General features: G+C 37.8%; 1 protein-coding gene across 1 annotated transcript in view; it reads left to right on the forward strand.

The window, feature by feature from the left end:
* RNF207 (ring finger protein 207) overlaps positions 1-19,329 on the forward strand; it is a 1,144,530-nt gene that overhangs the window by 552,259 nt on the left and 572,942 nt on the right. The window contains exon 8 of the mRNA XM_044063578.1: positions 345-417. Within this exon, the coding sequence (XP_043919513.1) occupies positions 345-417 (73 nt within the window). The remainder of the gene's footprint in view (positions 1-344; positions 418-19,329) is intronic.

A 19,329-nucleotide genomic window follows, 5' to 3' on the forward strand; every position in this document is an offset into this window, starting at 1 on the left:
AACATACCCACATGTTTCGATAAGATCATTTGCAAGGGTTTCCTGGATCCATACTTACATATTTGTATACTATGCATAATGCAGTATGATCTTTAGAAGTGTTAAGTGCTGACAAATATCTTGATGAAATAGAATTTATTGTCTTTTACTGTTGTTTACACTACCTTAGCTCATTATTTACTGTATTTTCTATTGAGTGTTTGTTTTCTTCCAAGTTAAATCTATATATAAACAGTTAACTGCTCAGAGTGTCTACCAGGTTTACAAAACAAATAAATTAATTGCAATTGCTTTATAGAGTTGTTCTTTTCATTAATTTCTAATTCTCTTTTTAATCTGTGCAGTCAACATGAGGAGAAAGAGAAAGCTTTCAAGGAGCAGCTATCTCATCTGGCCTCACTTTTACCTACTCTGCAGGTATTTGAGCAATAACATCATCAGTAATGCACCCTGTTAAAAATGTAGCCTGTTATTTTAATAAAGGAAATGGAATGCAGGAAACTGTATTCTACATTCACACCATTTCCTAAGTTTAGAATCAAATAACTGATTGCAATAATCCTAAATTTACTACAGATGTAACATAATGTGAAATAGACTGAAACTAGGCTGTTCCTCCGAACACAGGCCTAATACCATAGACTGCTTTTTCATTTGATGAAGATCTGTGTACTTTACTAAAGCAAAAATTGATTTACAGGTGGATGCATTCATATATACTAGTAACGTCTTCTATGTTAATGTCGATTCAAGGTTCATTATTATATTTTGATTATTTGTCGTATTGTCTTTCATTTTTGAATCCGTTGTTTATGTTGCATTAAACCGAGTGCTAACAGATAAGCCACATGTCCACTACCCCAAGCTTCATCCTGAAATTTACTTCCTTCAGTATGCTAAAAGAATGTTATTGATCATGGAATGCAATGTAGACAAGACTTCACCAGGTCCTGAGCAGCACCATTGAGTCAGGGTTTGGGGAAGGGACAGATAATGATCAGCGTTGTTGTTGTTGTTGATCAGCGTAAGTGGATAAATCCTTGATAGACTGCTGATGTCATGATCTTCTGTCACCTATCGCTGGGGTGTGCACGCTGAATATAACTCCTACTTCAGTGGCTGATTCATAGTTACAATGTATGGTAGTTATTATACTGCAATTACAATCCGGGTTTACAATATGTTTACAAATCTCCTTCATGCCATCCTAATCACTATAGAAAATATGCAGCATATTCCAAAAATAATCAGGGCAATACCTGGGTCATTGAAGAACAAGTGCCCTTGCCATTTAATACCTAGCTATGCACCTCTGCAGTCTGTCCACTCTCAACAGCAAGAATATCCTCTGTGTCTGAATATGTTTAGCAAGAAATAAACCAAATACTAATACCAGCATCTTATCAATTTTGACAAATATTGGTATTTTCTCTTCTTCTCTTCTGAGTTGAAAATTAGGAGGCGAGAGTAATAATTATGCATTAATAATAAGCTGAAATGACTAAGAAGTGAAGGCATTATAGAATATTCCTCACTATTAATTATGACCCTGTTAATCATTTGTGGCCCTAATTAAACATTGTTGGAAAAGAGATGCAGATATCTAAATCTTTTATTGCTCACAGAAATGTTGGAATTTATGGAGGAGTATCAGCAGATCACTGTCAGTAGCTGTAACAATGTAGTTAGAGTATATTTTATCAACTAGCTGTTTAAAAGCTGTGTTAAATACATTGCAGTACTTCTCCCTAATCATAGAAACCCAGTTCAGTGTCATTTAAGGGCAGGAGGTCCATGCAGTTTACTGACTTTCATATCATATGAAAAATGTAAATATTTATAGGATTCCCCATATATGAGTGTGTGTGTGTGTGTGTGTGTGTGTGTGTGTGTGTGTGTGTGTGTGTGCATGCACGCATGTGTGTGTGTGTGTGTGTGTGTGTGTGTGTGTGTGTGTGTGTGTGTGTGTGTGTGTATGTCTGTGCGCATGTGTGTGTGTGTGTGTGTGTGTTTGTACATTGTTAAACACCAGAGTGTTGGCCCCCACTTACTCTGTTTTTCTCAAGTCACCCTTTTGTAGCAGATGGCTTGGTTTGTTTGCCTGCTTTTTCACTGCTGTCAGTCACACTACATGCTGTAGATAAGTTATTAAGATGTGGTCTCTGGTTGATGACCCCCACCACAGTCACCCAGCAACTAACAGGTAGGCAGTTCAGATACTTTTGGGGACTGTTCAGGAAACCTGTTACGTCTGATCACCAGAATACTGTTATACCTATGGACATTGCATATTTGAAATCATTGCGAATACAGAATGTTCAGTCCTATGAAGATGTATTTTCTCACCCCCAGGTAGCTGATACCTACAGTAACTAAATCCTTCCTGGATTTTGTTAGAGACCACAGTGCCAGATATAGCATTTACACTCTCCTGCGAAATTTAGCTCTGCCATTCAGATTTCGGTGCAGTTCTAAAGGACCACCATAATGAGGATATTGTTTTTATTACACCTAAATCTTTAAAATAAGTAGTTGATTTGCTTCTGTGCCAGCAGTGTGATTTCTCCCAGTACCTCTTTTAATAATATATTCTACATTTATCACCTTCCATGTCACAAAATGCTTCCTCATATTTAGAAAGACTGAATATATAGGAAATGTGCAAAGACGGAGAAGGGTGGCAGTTTATAGGTTCATAGGTTCATAGGTTGGTACTAGATTTTTGGCCCTAGGGCCTATACAAGCCTAGCCATAACAATTCCCTGGCTATTTCTTCCCACAGTATTTACTTCTCTGGACCCCTGTCTAGCAAGGCAACTGACATGATCCCTGGGGTGAATTTCCTATCTCCCATCCAATCAACAAGGTTCCTTTTAAAGAGGGCCAAAGAGGCGCTCTGTTTGACATGTATGGGCAGTCTATTCCAGAGTCTGGGGAGTCTCTGGGTCAGGAACCTATCCCTCCAGCATGTTTTGTTCATTGTGATGACAGGGTTTAGATCCCTGGAGAGTGTGTCTCTGAGGGATTGGGATTTCTTTAAGTGTAGCAAGTCCAACAGCTCTGGGTTTGATATGGCCTTGTATGTTAAGCAGAGATCACCTCTGAGTAGACGGTATGTGACAGAGTATAGGTGGAGTTTTTTTAGACAGTCAGCATAGGGCATCTGCTTTAGGCCTGTGATTCTTTTATTGAGGTATTTCTGCAGCCTTTCCAGTTGTTGCAGATGTCTTGAGAGGTATATAGTAAATGGGGTGTTGTATTCTATAATGGGTCTAATGAGGGATGAGTACAGTGGGACAATGACCTCCTTTTTTCTGGATGAAAAGCCCTTAGTGATGAGGTGTGCCACATAGAAGGATTTCCTGACTGTTGTGGCACTGTGGTTATTGAAGGTGAGACCACTGTCCACCTGTGTCCCTAAGTCTCTAATCACACTTTCGGTGTTTAGTGTACTGCCACCTATGTGGTAATTTACGGGTACATGTTTCTTCCCAAAGGGGATAACTATATATTTCTTGGCATTGAGCTTGAGCCCATGGCTCTGGCACCAAGCATCTGTTTCTGTAAGGCCTTTTGTAGAATATCCACATCATTTGGGGATTCAATAATGGTTCCCAGTTTGCAGTCATCGGCAAACTTTGTTAGCCAGAGTCCCTTAGTGTTGGCCTGTACTTCAGAGAAGTAGATGTCAAACAAGAGCAGTCCCAGGACTGAACACTGAGGTACTCCACTTGTCACTTGTCTGGAGCTGGATTTGGAGTTGGCTACTTTTACAGTGTGGATTCTGTCAGTAAGCCAGTTGGCAACCCATCGAGTGACATAGGGATTAATACCCAGCTTAGTAAGTTTATCTATGATTCCAGAGTGGGGGATGATGTCGAAGGCCTTGGCAAGGTCCAGATAGGCTGTGTGGACCACCTTACCCTTGTCCATGGCTCTGGAGACTGATTCAAAGAAGTCAATCAGGTTCAGGAGACAAGATCGGCCCTTCACGAACCCAAACTGCATGGGGTCCAGTGTTTGAAGGTTGCCAATGTCTTTGTTTATAAGTTCCATGATAATACGTTCCATGGTCTTGTAGATCAGGCTCGTTAGACTGATGGGGTGGTAGTTCCCAGGATCCAAGGTGGATCCCCCCTTGTGGAGTGGGATAACTGTAGCTGTGCACCACTCAGTGGGCACGAAGCCTGAGGTGAGGCTATGATTAAACATGACACTTAGGTGAGGTGCCAGTTCATTTTGTAGTTCATGTAGTACACAGCCTGGGATGTCGTCTGGTCCCATGGATGCTGTATTCTTAGCTTTGGAGAGTGCATTTTTTAACTGTGTGGCCGTTATTACCGGGATTTGGCAATCTTTTGGTATTGAGGTGGGCCCTTTAGGGGGTGACGTTTGCACTGAATCGATCTGCCAGGATATTGGCAATATCCTTGGGATCAGTATATTTAATGACATTCTGTTGTAGCTCAGAGCAGATCTGAGCATTGGCATTTAGATTCTTGACATAGCTATAGAATGCCTTGTGGTTGTGTTTGGAATCTTTGGCAATTTTATTTTCATAACTAGATTTGGAGGATTTTATGAGGAATCTCAGCTTCTTACTGAGGCTGGTAAGGGAGTTTTTTGCATCCAGGGATTTTCCTCTTTTCTGCAACAGTTTCTTCCTTTTCTTGTAAAGTTTGTTTATGGCAAGGGACTACCAGATTGGCCTCCTTTTTTTGGAGAAGAGCATCTTGGTTCTATTGGGGATGGCATGATTTATGCACGAGTGGATGTGCTCGTACGGGATTCAGCAGTCGAACTTTCAGTTCCCGTCTGCATGGGTGTCGCGAAGTTTGCCACTTCTGACTTGAGTACCATGAAGTTGACTTTGGAGAAGTTTTTTACGGAGGTTTCCTTACTGGCGGGTGGGGGTGGGATGTGGATGTCAAGCGTGATTAGCTTATGGTCAGACCTGACTAATGAGGGGGGTGACCATAGGTGTGGAGCATCGTTTTCCCATGTTGGTAATGACCATGTCTAGGATATTGGAGCACATAGTGGGACTAAGAATTAGTTGATCCCGGGCATTGAAATTTATGAACTCCAAGAACTGCTGGGCAAAGGTGTTGGTACATGAGTAGTTTTCCCATTTAATGACAGGGTAGTTGAAATCAACCAGTATTAGGGTGATTGGTTGTATCTTAGTATTTTCCAGTATGTTTAGAAAGGTGTAGTGAGAATCTTGGGGCATGGTGGGGGATTTGTAGCAAGCTACAATTTGGATTGCAGTCTTACCTAATGTTAATAATCTAAAAATAAATACATTACCCACCAAGGGACAAATGCTCCGTAGCCAAAAAAAAAAAAAAAAATGCAGAGTAACTGTAATAAATATAAATGCTCAGGAGCAACCCAGCAAAGAGCCAAATGTTCAGCATCTATGCACTCGAAATACAGTCTCTAACAATGATGATATTTGATATAAATTCCAACAGCAGATAGATAAAGTCCAGAGGCAGAGTAAAAATAATATCCTTTTATTCCAGACACGTGTGAAGGTAAGCGCTTTTGCCAAGAGGCTTTGTCAAACCTTTAACAAACAGAGTGTAAAATCACCTACTGCTATATAGCTAACTGATAATTAGATAATTGATGCTAATCAAGTTAGCACTCATCTTAAAGTCAAACTCTGAACATAGTCTAATACATTTAAAAATATATCATAACAAATAAACATATTAAAACATCACAAGGGTTGGGGGGGCGGCTTAATGGCTAAGGTTTTTGCCTTACAAACACAAGGTGCAGGGTTTCAGTCTCACAAGGGATAATTGGCTAGGCTTAAAATGGCTCGCAAGGGCAGTTAGCTTAGTACTAAACTATGAACCTATGAACCTATACATATGGACAAAACTCAAGAGTGAATGAATATGTAAGTCAGTTACCATGAATAAAAATCTATATAAACATGTAAAAGTATAAAAAATATATATCACAAAACATAATATTAAACACTGGTATGCTAGTCCCATATTTTACCTAACTACCAGCCTCCTGTTTTTCAAGATGGGTCTCAAGGGAATTTTATCATTTAGCCCTGGACTCGCATGTGCTTTAAACTAGATTATCTATTTAACTTCCATTCTTTCTGTGTGATTCCTGACATCTCCACCCCTGACACTAAAATGGATTGTTTGAATTACCAAAAAACAAAATGTGTGCTCTGCCCCTACTTCAAGAATATGTTTGGATAAGACATTGGTGTTGGAATGAATGCGTATTTGGTATAGGTGTTCTCTGATACGATCTTTAAGCCTCCTATCAGTTTTGCTTACATAAAACGCAGGAAAACATGTACACATTGCTAAGTAAACTATATGTTCTGAATTACAGTTAGCCACTACGTTAAACTGATAGCACTGTAACCTGAACACAAAAATTCCGTTCCAAAATGCAGCATGAACGTTACACTAGCACAAGTTGAACACCAAGTACGAGAAAATGTCTCCAAAACCACTTTATTCTTTCCGAAATACAAATTGTTAAGCGCTTTCATCTAATAGTATAGACTTCATCAGAACACACAAATTAAAATACTCACAGTTTATATATAGCCTTTAACCAATCGGAAATTAATTGAATTTCTTCATATTAAAGCTTTAAAGTGCCAATGTATTAATCCCTTTTCATTAACTATAAGACCTACAAGAATTAAATGATTTTAAAGAATACTTAAACACTAGAAGTAGTTATCTCAAATTCACTTTTAATATTGAGGAAAAATCTATTTCCTATTTGGATACCCGTATTACTGTGGAAAATGGAAAATTTAAATCTAAGATTTATAGAAAGGAAACTTTTAGTAATTGTTACTTAGAGTATTCTAGTTGTCATCCTTTTAGCCAAAAAAGGAGTATAATAAATGGACAATGTATACGGGCGGCCAGGATGACTTCTGAATTTTCAGATTTGATAGTAGAACTAGATTTTATAGGGGGATTGTTCACAAAGAGGGGGTACCCCCTTGGTATGGTGACTGACATTGTAGAATATGTTAAGAACGAATGGGGTAAGAAATATAAACCTTTAATAGGGAGTGGGCCATTGAACAAAGGATGTGGCAGTATGGATATGAATACAGACAACCCCCGCGAGTTTACAAGGGCATGTATATTACAATATGCTCCTTACAGTTCCGACATTAAGAACATTATTTCGAGAAATTGGAATATTCTAAAAACTGATAAGAATATTTTCAAGATTGTGGGTGAAAAACCTAATTTTGTGTCAAGGAATGGTAACAATATGAAAATGGAATTAGAAAAGAAAAAAGCAATGAGAAATATCAAAGAAGTTTTGAGAGGTACTACAAAATGTGGTACATGCAACCAGTGTAGGTTTATTATAAACACACCCCTACTTAATTTGGAGGATATTAATAAGACAGTGGTCAAATTTCAGAAGGGCAATTGTAGATCGCAACATCTAGTGTATTTAGCAAAATGCACAAAGTGCCCTTGTTTTTACATAGGGAAGACCGATAGATGTCTTAGGCAGAGAATTTACGACCACTGTTATTGTATGAACAAAAAAGATGTAAACAATGCCCTATGGAGACATTTGGATGGTAACAAAATATGTGAAACTTTCCATTTTGGTATACTTGATATAGTTAGAGGTAATCCCAGGGGTGGTAGTATTAAGAAGAAACTGGGAGAGTTGGAGGCTAGATGGCAAATTAAGGTGAATGCCTCAGTACATCCTGGTATTAATGACCACATATCCATAAAACCTATTCTAGAAAACTTTAGTAGATGGTTCGCTAATTGAACTGTCTTGTTATTGTCTTACAAAATAATTACTATTATTAACTAGGATGGTGGGTGCATTTAGTAGTGCACGCACTATAATGTTTTTACAGTTAGGATGAATGTATTTCAATGCGTTGCATAGAGATAAGGATGAGTTATTTAATAAGGATTTTAAATGTGAATGAAAATGTATTTTATAGTTAATGAAAAGGGATTAATACACTGGCACTTCAAAGCTTTAATATGAAGAAATTCAATTAATTTCCGATTGGTTAAAGGCTGTATATAAACTGTGAGTATTTTAATTTATGTGTTCTGATGAAGTCTATACTATTAGATGAAAGCACTTAACAATTTGTATTTTGGAAAGAATAAAGTGGTTTTGGAGACATTTTTTCGTACTTGGTGTTCAACTTGTGCTAGTGTAACGTTCATGCTGCATTTTGGAACGGAATTTTTGTGTTCAGGTTACAGTGTTGGCCGTTTCCAGCTTTATTTCTCTTTAAAACTGATAGCACTGTGTGGTCACTGGATGTACAAACATATTATGTTTGAAAATGTAAGGACAGTAGCTACAGTTATTACATGAAAATGTACCAATTCTAATGGAATGTCTCGGAACCAACTGATCATTGGAATAACAAAGCATTCTATACAAATTCTTCTTATTTCTAAAAAGAAATTGGGGATTTTCTCCCACTATTTCTTTAATTAATGGTTCAGTCATCAGGATTTGCCATTGTCTACAAATAATTTCCCTAATATCTCTAAAGTCATAAGTATAGAACATGGAAAATTTCTGTGTAGTTTGAGTTCCATTACCTAGAACTACCGGACCAGAAGATGCATTATACCATCTACTACCAAAATCTGAGAAATAAGGGCTGGATCTCTCATTTCTATATTCTTCTATACTCTGATATATGCTATCTATATCTTGGGCATTATATGACCTATGAAGTAACCTTCCTTTCAAGTTCATAAGCTCTTCATTGTACCCTTCTTGTGTTGGGTTTAACCTGGATGCTCTAAAGGCCTGTCCCTTAATAATATTATCAAAGACAAACCTAGGATGCATACTCTGTCTATGTAGCAAGGTATTCCTATAGCAGGACTTCCTATAAATGCCTGTATTAAGTTGCCCACTACTCAGCCTCTCTATATGGACATCCAGAAAATTGATACTAAACAAATTACAGTATTCAAAATAGAAAAAGGCAATAAAGTAATACAGCAAATAAAAAGGAAACTAACCTTTCCCTCACAGCAAAGTGAAGCAGAGTCTGGGTGAGCTTTTCTAGTAAAGCTCTGAAATGTTTTATTTTACCCCTTAAATAGAATGTTTTGTTCCTAGCTACACCCCCCAGTTCACAGATGATTAACCCTAACTGACCTGTTCTATTGACCTGCACTAATTTCTGCCTGACTCACAAGAGACAGAGCTGTGGTCTCTTTTCAAGTTTTAATATGCAGTTAAAAGCAGAATACAAGTAAAACACAAGGTAAATAAAACAAATCACAGTATTCAAAATAGAAAAAGGCAATAAAGTAATACAACAAATAAAAAGCAAACTAACCTTTCCCTCACAGCAAAGTACAGGAGAGTCTGGGTGAGCCTTTCTAGTAAAGTTGATGTGGGGAATAAGAAAAGTGTGGAATTTTATGAAGGGTGAAGCAATATGGACTTTCTCAAAACCAAGGAAATAATTGACAAAACAGAATAGGGTGTCTATGGTACAGATTAAGAGAGAGTTGGGAATGGAAGAGATTAATGAATGAAAGCTGAGATTTTAGGGTTTTGAAGAGCTAGAAAGAAATATAGAATGGATACACAATGGTATTGGCTCATTCTGCAGAGAGTACATGGCATTTAAAGCAGAGGATTACAGCTATGAGTTATTAACAAGTTGTAGCCTGCAGCCTATGGTTTGTTTCCTTCAGTCTGTATTCATATACTGTGTGACTCTGAGCAAGTGATTTAACCAGACAGTGCACTGGGGGAATTTGGATAGTTGCTTAGGCTCTTCAATGGCCTCCTGAACAGTATGTCTGGTAACTACTATGAACACAGAAAGAAGTTAATAAATGGCTAGAACAGGCGCTGAAATATAAGACTATTCCCTAAATGAATTAAAGATAGCAGGAAGAGAGGGGTGTGGGTTATATGCATGGGCATTATTTAAGCTGAAGAGAAGATATGAAAGATCTTTTTAGGAAATAGGACAAAGAAGCTGGAGAAGGCGAGAAGCAAGAAGAAAAGAAAGGTGTGTTGAAAGCAAGTGAGTGACTGATGATGGCTTGTGCTGTATGTATCTAGGACAATGGGTTAATACACAGGTAATATCTACAGTGACCTGTTATACTAACAGAGTAGGAAAGAAAGCTGGGGGGGGGGCTTTTGCAGATAAGGAAAGGAGGAACTGAACATCATCCAAGAGCAACCTGCTATATCAGAAAGTGCTCCTTTGTTGCTCCTGAAAAGAGGTAGTTGTGCCTAGTGGGTTCAGCAGATTAACAGACAAAATTATCAGTATAATGTGGAGTTGTCAAGGATGCTTGGAAGGAAAGTGGTTGGAGAGTAAGAACGGGACAGCAGCAGTAGACAGTAAAGGAGACAGAGGAGCTGTTGATATTCACAAAAATATTAGAGTGACAAAAAGGAAAAGGTTGATGCATGTAAAAAACATAAAGAAGATGAACAAATTAATAAATGTTTATAAACGAGGGACAGGAACAAACAGTATGAAAAACTGGAAAAAGTGATGAGGTACTGTAATTTAGAATTGTAAGAGTAAGAAGAAGGAAGGGGAGAAAAGAAGCTTGGCACTGATAAGGGCTGTAGTGGCCATAGGTTTATTACCCTGAAATGTGCTGGGCACCAAAGCTGTGCTGAAATGGTTGTGTGGCTTTAAGATGTTTGTCTACATTAATAAAAGTGCATAGAATGTAAACATTTTATTGCTAATATATATGTAATATGAAACATTATTAAAGTGTAGAAACAATACTTTCTCACATCATGTCATCCTAACCTCTTCCTTATCTTATTCCCCCCTTTAAAAGATGTACTTCTCTGTTTTATTGCTAATATATATGTAATATGAAACATTATTAAAGTGTAGAAACAATACTTTCTCACGTCATGTCATCCTAACCTCTTCCTTATCTTATTCCCCCCTTTAAAAGATGTACTTCTCTGTTTTATTGCTAATATATATGTAATATGAAACATTATTAAAGTGTAGAAACAATACTTTCTCACGTCATGTCATCCTAACTTCTTCCTTATCTTACCCCCCCCCCCCTTTAAAAGATGTACTTCTCTGTGCTTGAGTCACAAATCAATGATCTTATTTGAGATTATTCTGGGGCAGTACCGTCCTTACTTTCATTTCTTCAAATACAAACAACTTATTATATCTCAGTGAGATGTTAACTTTGCAGTCTGGTAACATTACACCAATAAACCACACGTTACAAACACACCTCTTTTATAAACACAATAGCAATATAAATAACGGTGTATCAATGAAAGGTAAGTGCCTTCTCTTTTGTAAATATGGTAGCATTCTGACTAAAACTACACAAATGGCTCCCACATTACAAGTGGGATCTCTTTTCACCTCCCTGTGATACCGTCTTCTTAGTATTTAATAGCTATCTTTAAAATCTTGGATGATTGTTTCATTTTTCTGTGTTTCTTACCTCATTGTCCATACCCTGGTTTCTTCAGGTGGCAATCTCCCAGCCTATATTACAGTCCTTTCAGCAGCTATTGGACATAAAATGAACACTCTGTAACTTTATCACACTGAGTCTGAAATGATTCCTGTAGATTATTCTTTAAATGAGACATATACTGCAAATTTTCTAATTCTTCAAGAGTATCACAGTTTTGTAAATATTAACATCCTTTGGAAAACTGCACACCCTTCTTTCTGGTTCTTCTTACCTGAAGCTAATAAAGGCAATTAACAGAACTGACCACAAGGCCAAGTCATGTTGCATAACATTAAGCCACATGTTTTGCTTAACATAAACTCTGTTTGCCACCTTGTTTTGGCTTTTGTAATTCAGCTTGTCCTTTATACACCAAATTATCTGTCTAATTTACCCATGACAATAAGTACAGAAGCCAATGGAGGGATGCATTTTAAGAAACAAGGTACAATAAACCACGGTGGCGGAAGTTACCTGCCTGCCCAAATGCGGATTACCACTGATGTCTCACAGGACACTCAGGACACTTCTTTGAAGACTTTTCTTCTGAAATATAAATATAAAGGAGGAAAGGGGCCTTAGATAACCATCAGACTGGGTAACATAATTACCAAAAGATAATGCTTAGGTTCTTCCACATGACCTATAAATATATACATATATGGATGTTAGGCACCTGTTCAAATATAGACTGTGTAGACACCCAATAGAGTAATGTCATTAACATCAAATTCATATATATTGACGGGTCTACTTTGTTTCATTGTATGTCATTTCACTGAATTTCATTTCACCCCGACCACATCGCTGAAAACACAAATTACTGAAAACTCATTTCACTGAATCTCATTTCACTGAACTGAACTTAGTATATATGCACTGTGCAGAGTATTGTAAGGCAAGTAAAAGATATATGCACTTTTCCCCACTGTAGTGCGATCCTGGAGTTAGTATATATAGTTAGGGGGGGTGGGGGGCACAACCCCCCACATTGGGGGGTGTGGGGGCGTCACCTTGTTTGTTTTATATTGTATTTTACCAAAAACTTCAAAACAATACATTTTAAACACTAGACATGCATAGTTACAACACCAGTGACTAACGCTCTCCAGAAGACAATATGTACTCAAACTAATTGGGGGGGGTACACCCCCCCCAACTATATATACTAACTCCAGGATCACACTACTGTGGGGGAAAGAGCATATACCCTTTACTTGCCTTACAATACTCTACACAGTGCCATATATACTAACTGCAGTTCAGTGAAATGAGTTTTCAGTAATTTGAGTTTTTAGCGAAGTGGTTGGGGTGAAAAGAAATTCAGTGAAATGAGATTCAAAGAAACAAAGTAGACCCATATTGACATGTCTGGAATTACCTCAGAGCAGACTAGCAGATTAAACCTATGGCAAATGTTTTTGCAGGGGGGGGGCAAAATATAAATATATATATATATATATATATATATATATATATATATATATATATATATATATATATATATATATGTGTGTGTGTATAGTTCCCCTTCATATGATTGAATTTCTCTAAACTTGAAAGTCATAAACTCGGAAAAAATAAATTAACACCTGCACCCCCACACCCTATTTAAATATACCTACTCCGAGATCGCACTATAGTGAAGGAAAGGGAAATTGCATAAGCGCAAAACGGAAGATTTTCCATTCCTCCGCTATAGTGTGGTCACGGAACATTCACATTAAAACTGCTAGGGTACAGAGGACCTGGACCCCTGCAATAAGGTAAGTTAACTTTTTATTTTTTTAAACCTAAGGCTCCCATTCACAATTTCGAGTGAATGGAAGTTCGAGATTCTAGTCTCGAGATTATGAATTTCGAGCTTCCATCCATTCGATCTTGTGAACGGGAACCATATGTATGTATATATATATATATATATATATATATATATATATATATATATATATATCTTGTACTGTAGTAATGGATTGTCCTTTTAATCAGTAAATTTAGCATCATGAGATTTTTGGAGGCATAAATTATGATAACAACAAAAGTAATGAAATCATAAAAATGACACAATTTTTAAAGATTTAGTGGATATAAGAACAATGGGTGGGAGGCTGGCATAATGGTTAAGGTGTTTGCCTTACATACACAAGGTGCAAGGTTTTATTTGCATATGGAGTAATTGGTTAGTTTTAAAATGATCCACAAGGGCAGTTAGCCTAGTATTAATTTATGAACCTACGAACCTATGGTTGACAACAATATAAGTTCTGAAGTTTATATATCAACCAGTGTCATAATCACTAGCCCATCTAAATATAAAGGGCATGCATGGTCACTCCAGGTAGTTCATTTTACAATTTCATACTTCTTATTACTAAATAATTATTTATTTATTAGTATTTAGTACCCTTCAAACAAGCCACCTAAAAACCTGAAAAGGTATGATTTCTTAGAAAATCTTAGGTCTAGAAAATTTAAACCCTTCAGAAGGGATTTAAGAATTATCATTATATTCTGTTTCTTACAGACTAATTAGAGGTGGCCTCTGCCTACTTAATAAGGCAATGTTTGATCTAGTACATGATTGGAGCACACTCTGGAGAGCTAACCCTAGATAAGGGAAGCTAATTTAAAACATTATCTTCAGTAACAGAAATAATATGACAGAAACATTACCATTAACTTTCTTCAGAAATAATCTTGGCATGTAGATGCATACTCACAATCACACACACACACACACACACACACACACACACACGCATGCGTGCACACACATACCCAAAAACATATATATATATATATATGTATTTGTTAGACATAAAATGATTGAATAACTTAAGTCTAACAGGGTGAATGGGAATGTGGTATTTGTGTGAGATCACTGAATAAAGGAGAGAAGGCAATTTCACTTTTCCCCAGGACTGTGTGACCTTGAATTTATTGGGCATGGGGGATGCGTGGGTATTATTGCCCCTGCTAAGAGACTTCATTTTGGAGGCTTTTACTGCATTTGATTAGTCCATATTTCAATTGTTTTGCATTAATAAAATCCATCTATCTACGCATATATTTAAGTGTTGTAATCATATTTAAGCCTCGTGTTTCTGTAGTGCTGCTCTTTGCTTAGTGATGGTTAGCAGTGCCCTGTATAGATGCAAAAGTTTAGAAGCTCAGTTTTCCCCTAAACTGTTGTTGAAAATCTTCCAATCTTTTCTACTGCTCTAGGAGCAACTCAGTTGTACACTGAGCAGCGTTGCCTTATTGCTCAACCTTAGCCTACACAAAGTATAGGTCCCTCTTGTAGCCTCATCCTCATATATTGCCCTATCAATATAAAAATTACTCACAGTTGTCACACATAGTAAGATATACCCATCCTGTGGGATTGCACGGGTAACTGCCCCTAGCTCTCCATCTTGAACATCTGTCTATCAATTGAATACTTGGACCCTCAATGATAAAATGGCATGTTGTATGTATACTACACTTAAATGTACCTTTGGGCTTGTCTGCTTTTCCTTTTTTTCTAAAACCCATTTTACTATGAATTTATTTATTTATTTTATATTTGCTGACCGGGATAGTCTGACTGGATACATGTCCATTTTCAGTGGAGGCCCAGGGACGAAAGCTCCAAACTTACAAACAGATAAAGACAAGCAAGTTACAGTATATGCACAAACATATTGTATTAACATACACGTTCCAGTCTCACATTTCAAGCCTATGAAGAATACAGTTTATATTTAGATATATATACAAATATGTTACAGTTTCTCTTATCAAACCTACAAGTGCAGCTATATGCAGAGTATATGCAGAGATTTTACAGTTTCTCTTTTCAAACCTTTTAGTGTAAGAGGTAAATCACTATGAATAAAAAAATTGCAGGGATATGGAATTAGATTAGGCTTTATTTATTCTTGTAAATAAAGTTAGTTTTATTACCTTCATTTCTGACATCCTTTCAGCACACCCTATCTGACCAGGACTGCAGTGCAATAAATGTAGAGGAAATATGTGACTTAAGCCGGGAATCTGAGGCCACTAGGCTCCCAGAAGCCATGGAGGTTCTAGATGATGCATATGCATCATAGAGCTTTTTTTCCAACTTTTGGATCAAACGATGGCCTGAACAAAAATCATGATTAAAGAAAGAACTTCAGTTTTATTCTTGAACTTTGCTTTTTCTTGCATACTTTCAACAGATCCTAAGTAAATAAGACTATACTTGGAGGAAATAACTGCATTAAGCCGAGAGTCTGAGAGCAGCTAGGCCACCAGATGCCATGATGGCACAAAATGCTCTGAGGTGCATTTTAGAGCTTTCTTCCTAACCTTTGGATGTAATGTTGGTCTGAACAAAAATTGTAAGGAAATAAATTCAATCTTATTTTATCTTTTTTTATTTGAAGGAACTAATAAGTGACATCCAAGGCTTAATGCTCAAAACTGACAAAATTGCAGTCCGTAATAGACTAAGAAGACAAATTTTTGCGAGGATGCTTAAATCATATCTGAGAACAGTACCTGCCTCTCTACACCCAAACCCTCACCCCAAAAAAGAAAAAAACAGTCACTTTCTGTGTATCCCTCTGCTGTTAGACTGGGCTGAAAGTGAAAACTCATATATATTTCAAGTTGCTGATATCATGCATATACTTAGCACCTCCTCAATCTTACTCACAAGAGATGGCTAAATTAGTGTACCTTTCTCTCAGACTGGGATGAAACTGAAAAAAGAAATAGCATGTAACATATTTTAACCCATTACATCAGACATCTAAACAGGATGCTTCCTTGTATTCACACAAAAGGAAGCCACCTGTATATGCATCTGATGTTTGTGAGAAAAATGAAAAAAAAAATGATCACAGTAGTACTTTCATCTTGTTAATCCTATATAGCACATTGCACTTATACAAGTTATAATGACCCTGATTGCATACCTCTGAAGTTTCTGAGGAAAGTTAAAGAAATAATGACCACACCATCCCTGTCTCAACATAAGTTATTGTGACCTGTGCATATCTCTGAAGTTTGGGAAGAAAATTAAAGAATAGCCCCAGCTGCTGTGTACTCCTGGCCTAGTGTCCTTGGATACTCTCTCCAACTTGGTTATACTTGCGCTAAGAAGCAGTTTAACTACCTGAAGAACAAGGACCCTGTCTAAACTCCCTTCAGTCTCATCTTTGAGCCACTTATTCCCTGTACTATCTCAAGTAAAGGGAGTAAGAAAGTATGTGTCTACAACATCACTGCCAGTATAGCCTTTAATTTAATATTCTATTTTTGGTGGCTGTAAGAGCGCTAGCCAGGAAAGCCAGCAGTGTCACCCCCTTACCATTCTGTAACCTATATATCTTTTTTATTTCCCCTACACGTAAAAGTCAACTGAACTTCTATTCTTTTCTCTGAATCTGTGCATAAACGCCCACTTTTCCCCAATTTACAATAATAGCTTTGTCCACTAGGTGGCAGTCTTGTCCTTCAGGACTCTGAAGCCTTTTCCTAGTCTATAATACACCCTTACTATTTTATTCCTTTTTTGAGTCCTTAGGCTTGCTCTTAAAGTATAGCCCATAACATCTTGTTTACTTGGGGTGAACCTCCACACCCACCTAGAAGCCTAATTTTCTTTCCTTACCTTCATTCCATTATTTATAGGTTCATAGGTTCATACTAGGCTATCTGCCCTAGGGCATTTATAAGCCTAGCCAGAATGTGTTTGGCTTTCACCACCCATTTTAAATTTATTTTGCTATGCCCTTTTTCGAGGTTAGTATACTGTGCCTTTGTCTAACAGTGACACAGAAGTGATACCCGGGGTAAACCTATGATCTCCCATCCACTCATCAAGATTCCTCTTGAAGAGAGTCAATGAGGGACTCTGCCTAACCTGGACTGCGATTTTATTCCAGAGTGAAGGGAGCCTCTGGGTTATGAATCTGTCCCTCCAGCATGTCCTATTTATTTCAGTGCTGAGGTTCAAGTCTCTCGAGCACGTAGCTCGATGGGATTTGGATGGGTGCACCATGTCCATTAATTCCGGGTTGGACATGGCTTTATACGTCAGGCACAGATCGCCTCTGAACAGGCGGTATGCCACTGAGTAGAGCTGGAGTTTCTTTAACCGGGCAGCATATGGCATCTGTTTGAGCCCTTTGATCCTCTTGGTGAGGTACTTTTGGGGTCTTTCCAGTTGCTGCAAGTGTCTGGTAAGGTACATCCCAAAAGGGGCATTGTACTCAATTATGGGCCTGATGAGGGATGAGTAAAGAGGCACAATGACCTCCCCTGATCTAGATGTGAATCCCTTCATGATTAGGTGGGCTATATAAAATGTTTTTCTAACCACTTTGGCCACGTGGTTGTCAAATGTGAGATTGCTATCAACTTGGGTCCCCAGGTCCCTAATTTCTTCTTCTGTACTTAATGGATTACCACCTATGTGGTAATTTGTGGGCACTTTGTTTTTGCCAAAGGGGATGACTATACACTTTTTGGCATTTAGCTTGAGGCCATGGCTCTGGCATCAGTTGTCTGTTTCTATGAGGCCCTTTTGGAGGATGCTTGTGTCATCTGGAGAGTTGATTATGGCGCCAGTTTGCAGACATCTGCGAACTTGGTCAGCCACAGTCCTTCCGTGTTGGCCTGTACCTCCAAGAAATATATACCGAACAAGAGAGGTCCCAGGACTGAGCCTTCAGGGTTACTTACCTACTGTAGCCTGCTCCAACTGATTGTGCTCCAACTGATTGTTCTTCTACTGCTCCTTACCTCTCTCTGTTCTCTGTCCTCTTTGTATATCTATCTATCATCTCCTCCTCTTAGAAATACCTTGCCTAAACTCTCTCTCTTACCTTTACCTCACTCTCCCCTGCTCTCTACCTCCACCTTCTCAGAATACCTTCATAAACTGATACATACCAGCATGTATGACAGCCTATCTAATTTGTAACTTCTATAGCCCCTCCCAGTCCTCTGCCCTTACCACTGCTTCCCCCACCCTCTTACCTCATATCCTCCCCTAGTCCTATAAATACATGCTGTCCATGGGGGCCATTTCTACTATAGAATAGCCCCAGCTGCTGTATGCTCCTGGCCTAGTGTCCTTGGATACTGTGAGTATTGAACCATTACCTTATTGTTGCTTATTATTTACTGTATAAGGAAGAAGTAAGATTTTTTATGTTTATAGCTGTTTTATGTTAATGTAACCTCTAATCTCTGTGGAGTTATGAAATGGTGGCATATTGGTTTTGATACGTTTACCGAATTTAATGTGAGACTTGGTAAACCCTTAGACAATTAGGATACTGAGATTTCTATTTCTCAAGTGAAGTAACATCTCCATGCTGCATGCCACTGTAGTTTACATCAAAATCAACAGCATGTTTTCATAATTATCTATATCTGCAAAACCTAATAAGCTTGCCTACTTTTATCTCATCTTTTTTGCGAACACTGTCTAGCTTCAGGTATTTCTAACTGCGCAACCCACGTGGAGCATCCTTAGCGTCCAACCCCCACTTAAGAAGCTAGACAGCTCTAAACATATATTCCTCAACCTCGGTGCTCTTATTTAATGAACACTATCTTGGAAACTCCTTGCTAATAAACCCTTTTTTGTCACTCTAACTTTAAAGAAAAACTTCTGGGGTTTCCAGCTATGCAGAGCGAGCTTTAAATATCATAATTTAACTAGAAGTGTGCTACCTTAAGAAACGCTTTAGAATTAAATGGCTGTTATTTAGCCAAAATTGTTATTTTTTTATTATTACAACTTCTTTCATGTATCTTGATACTCCATTTG

The sequence above is a fragment of the Protopterus annectens genome, chromosome 2.part1 (genome assembly GCF_019279795.1).
Source record: "Protopterus annectens isolate FY-2018-M chromosome 2.part1, PAN1.0, whole genome shotgun sequence".
Lineage (NCBI taxonomy): Eukaryota > Metazoa > Chordata > Ceratodontiformes > Protopteridae > Protopterus > Protopterus annectens.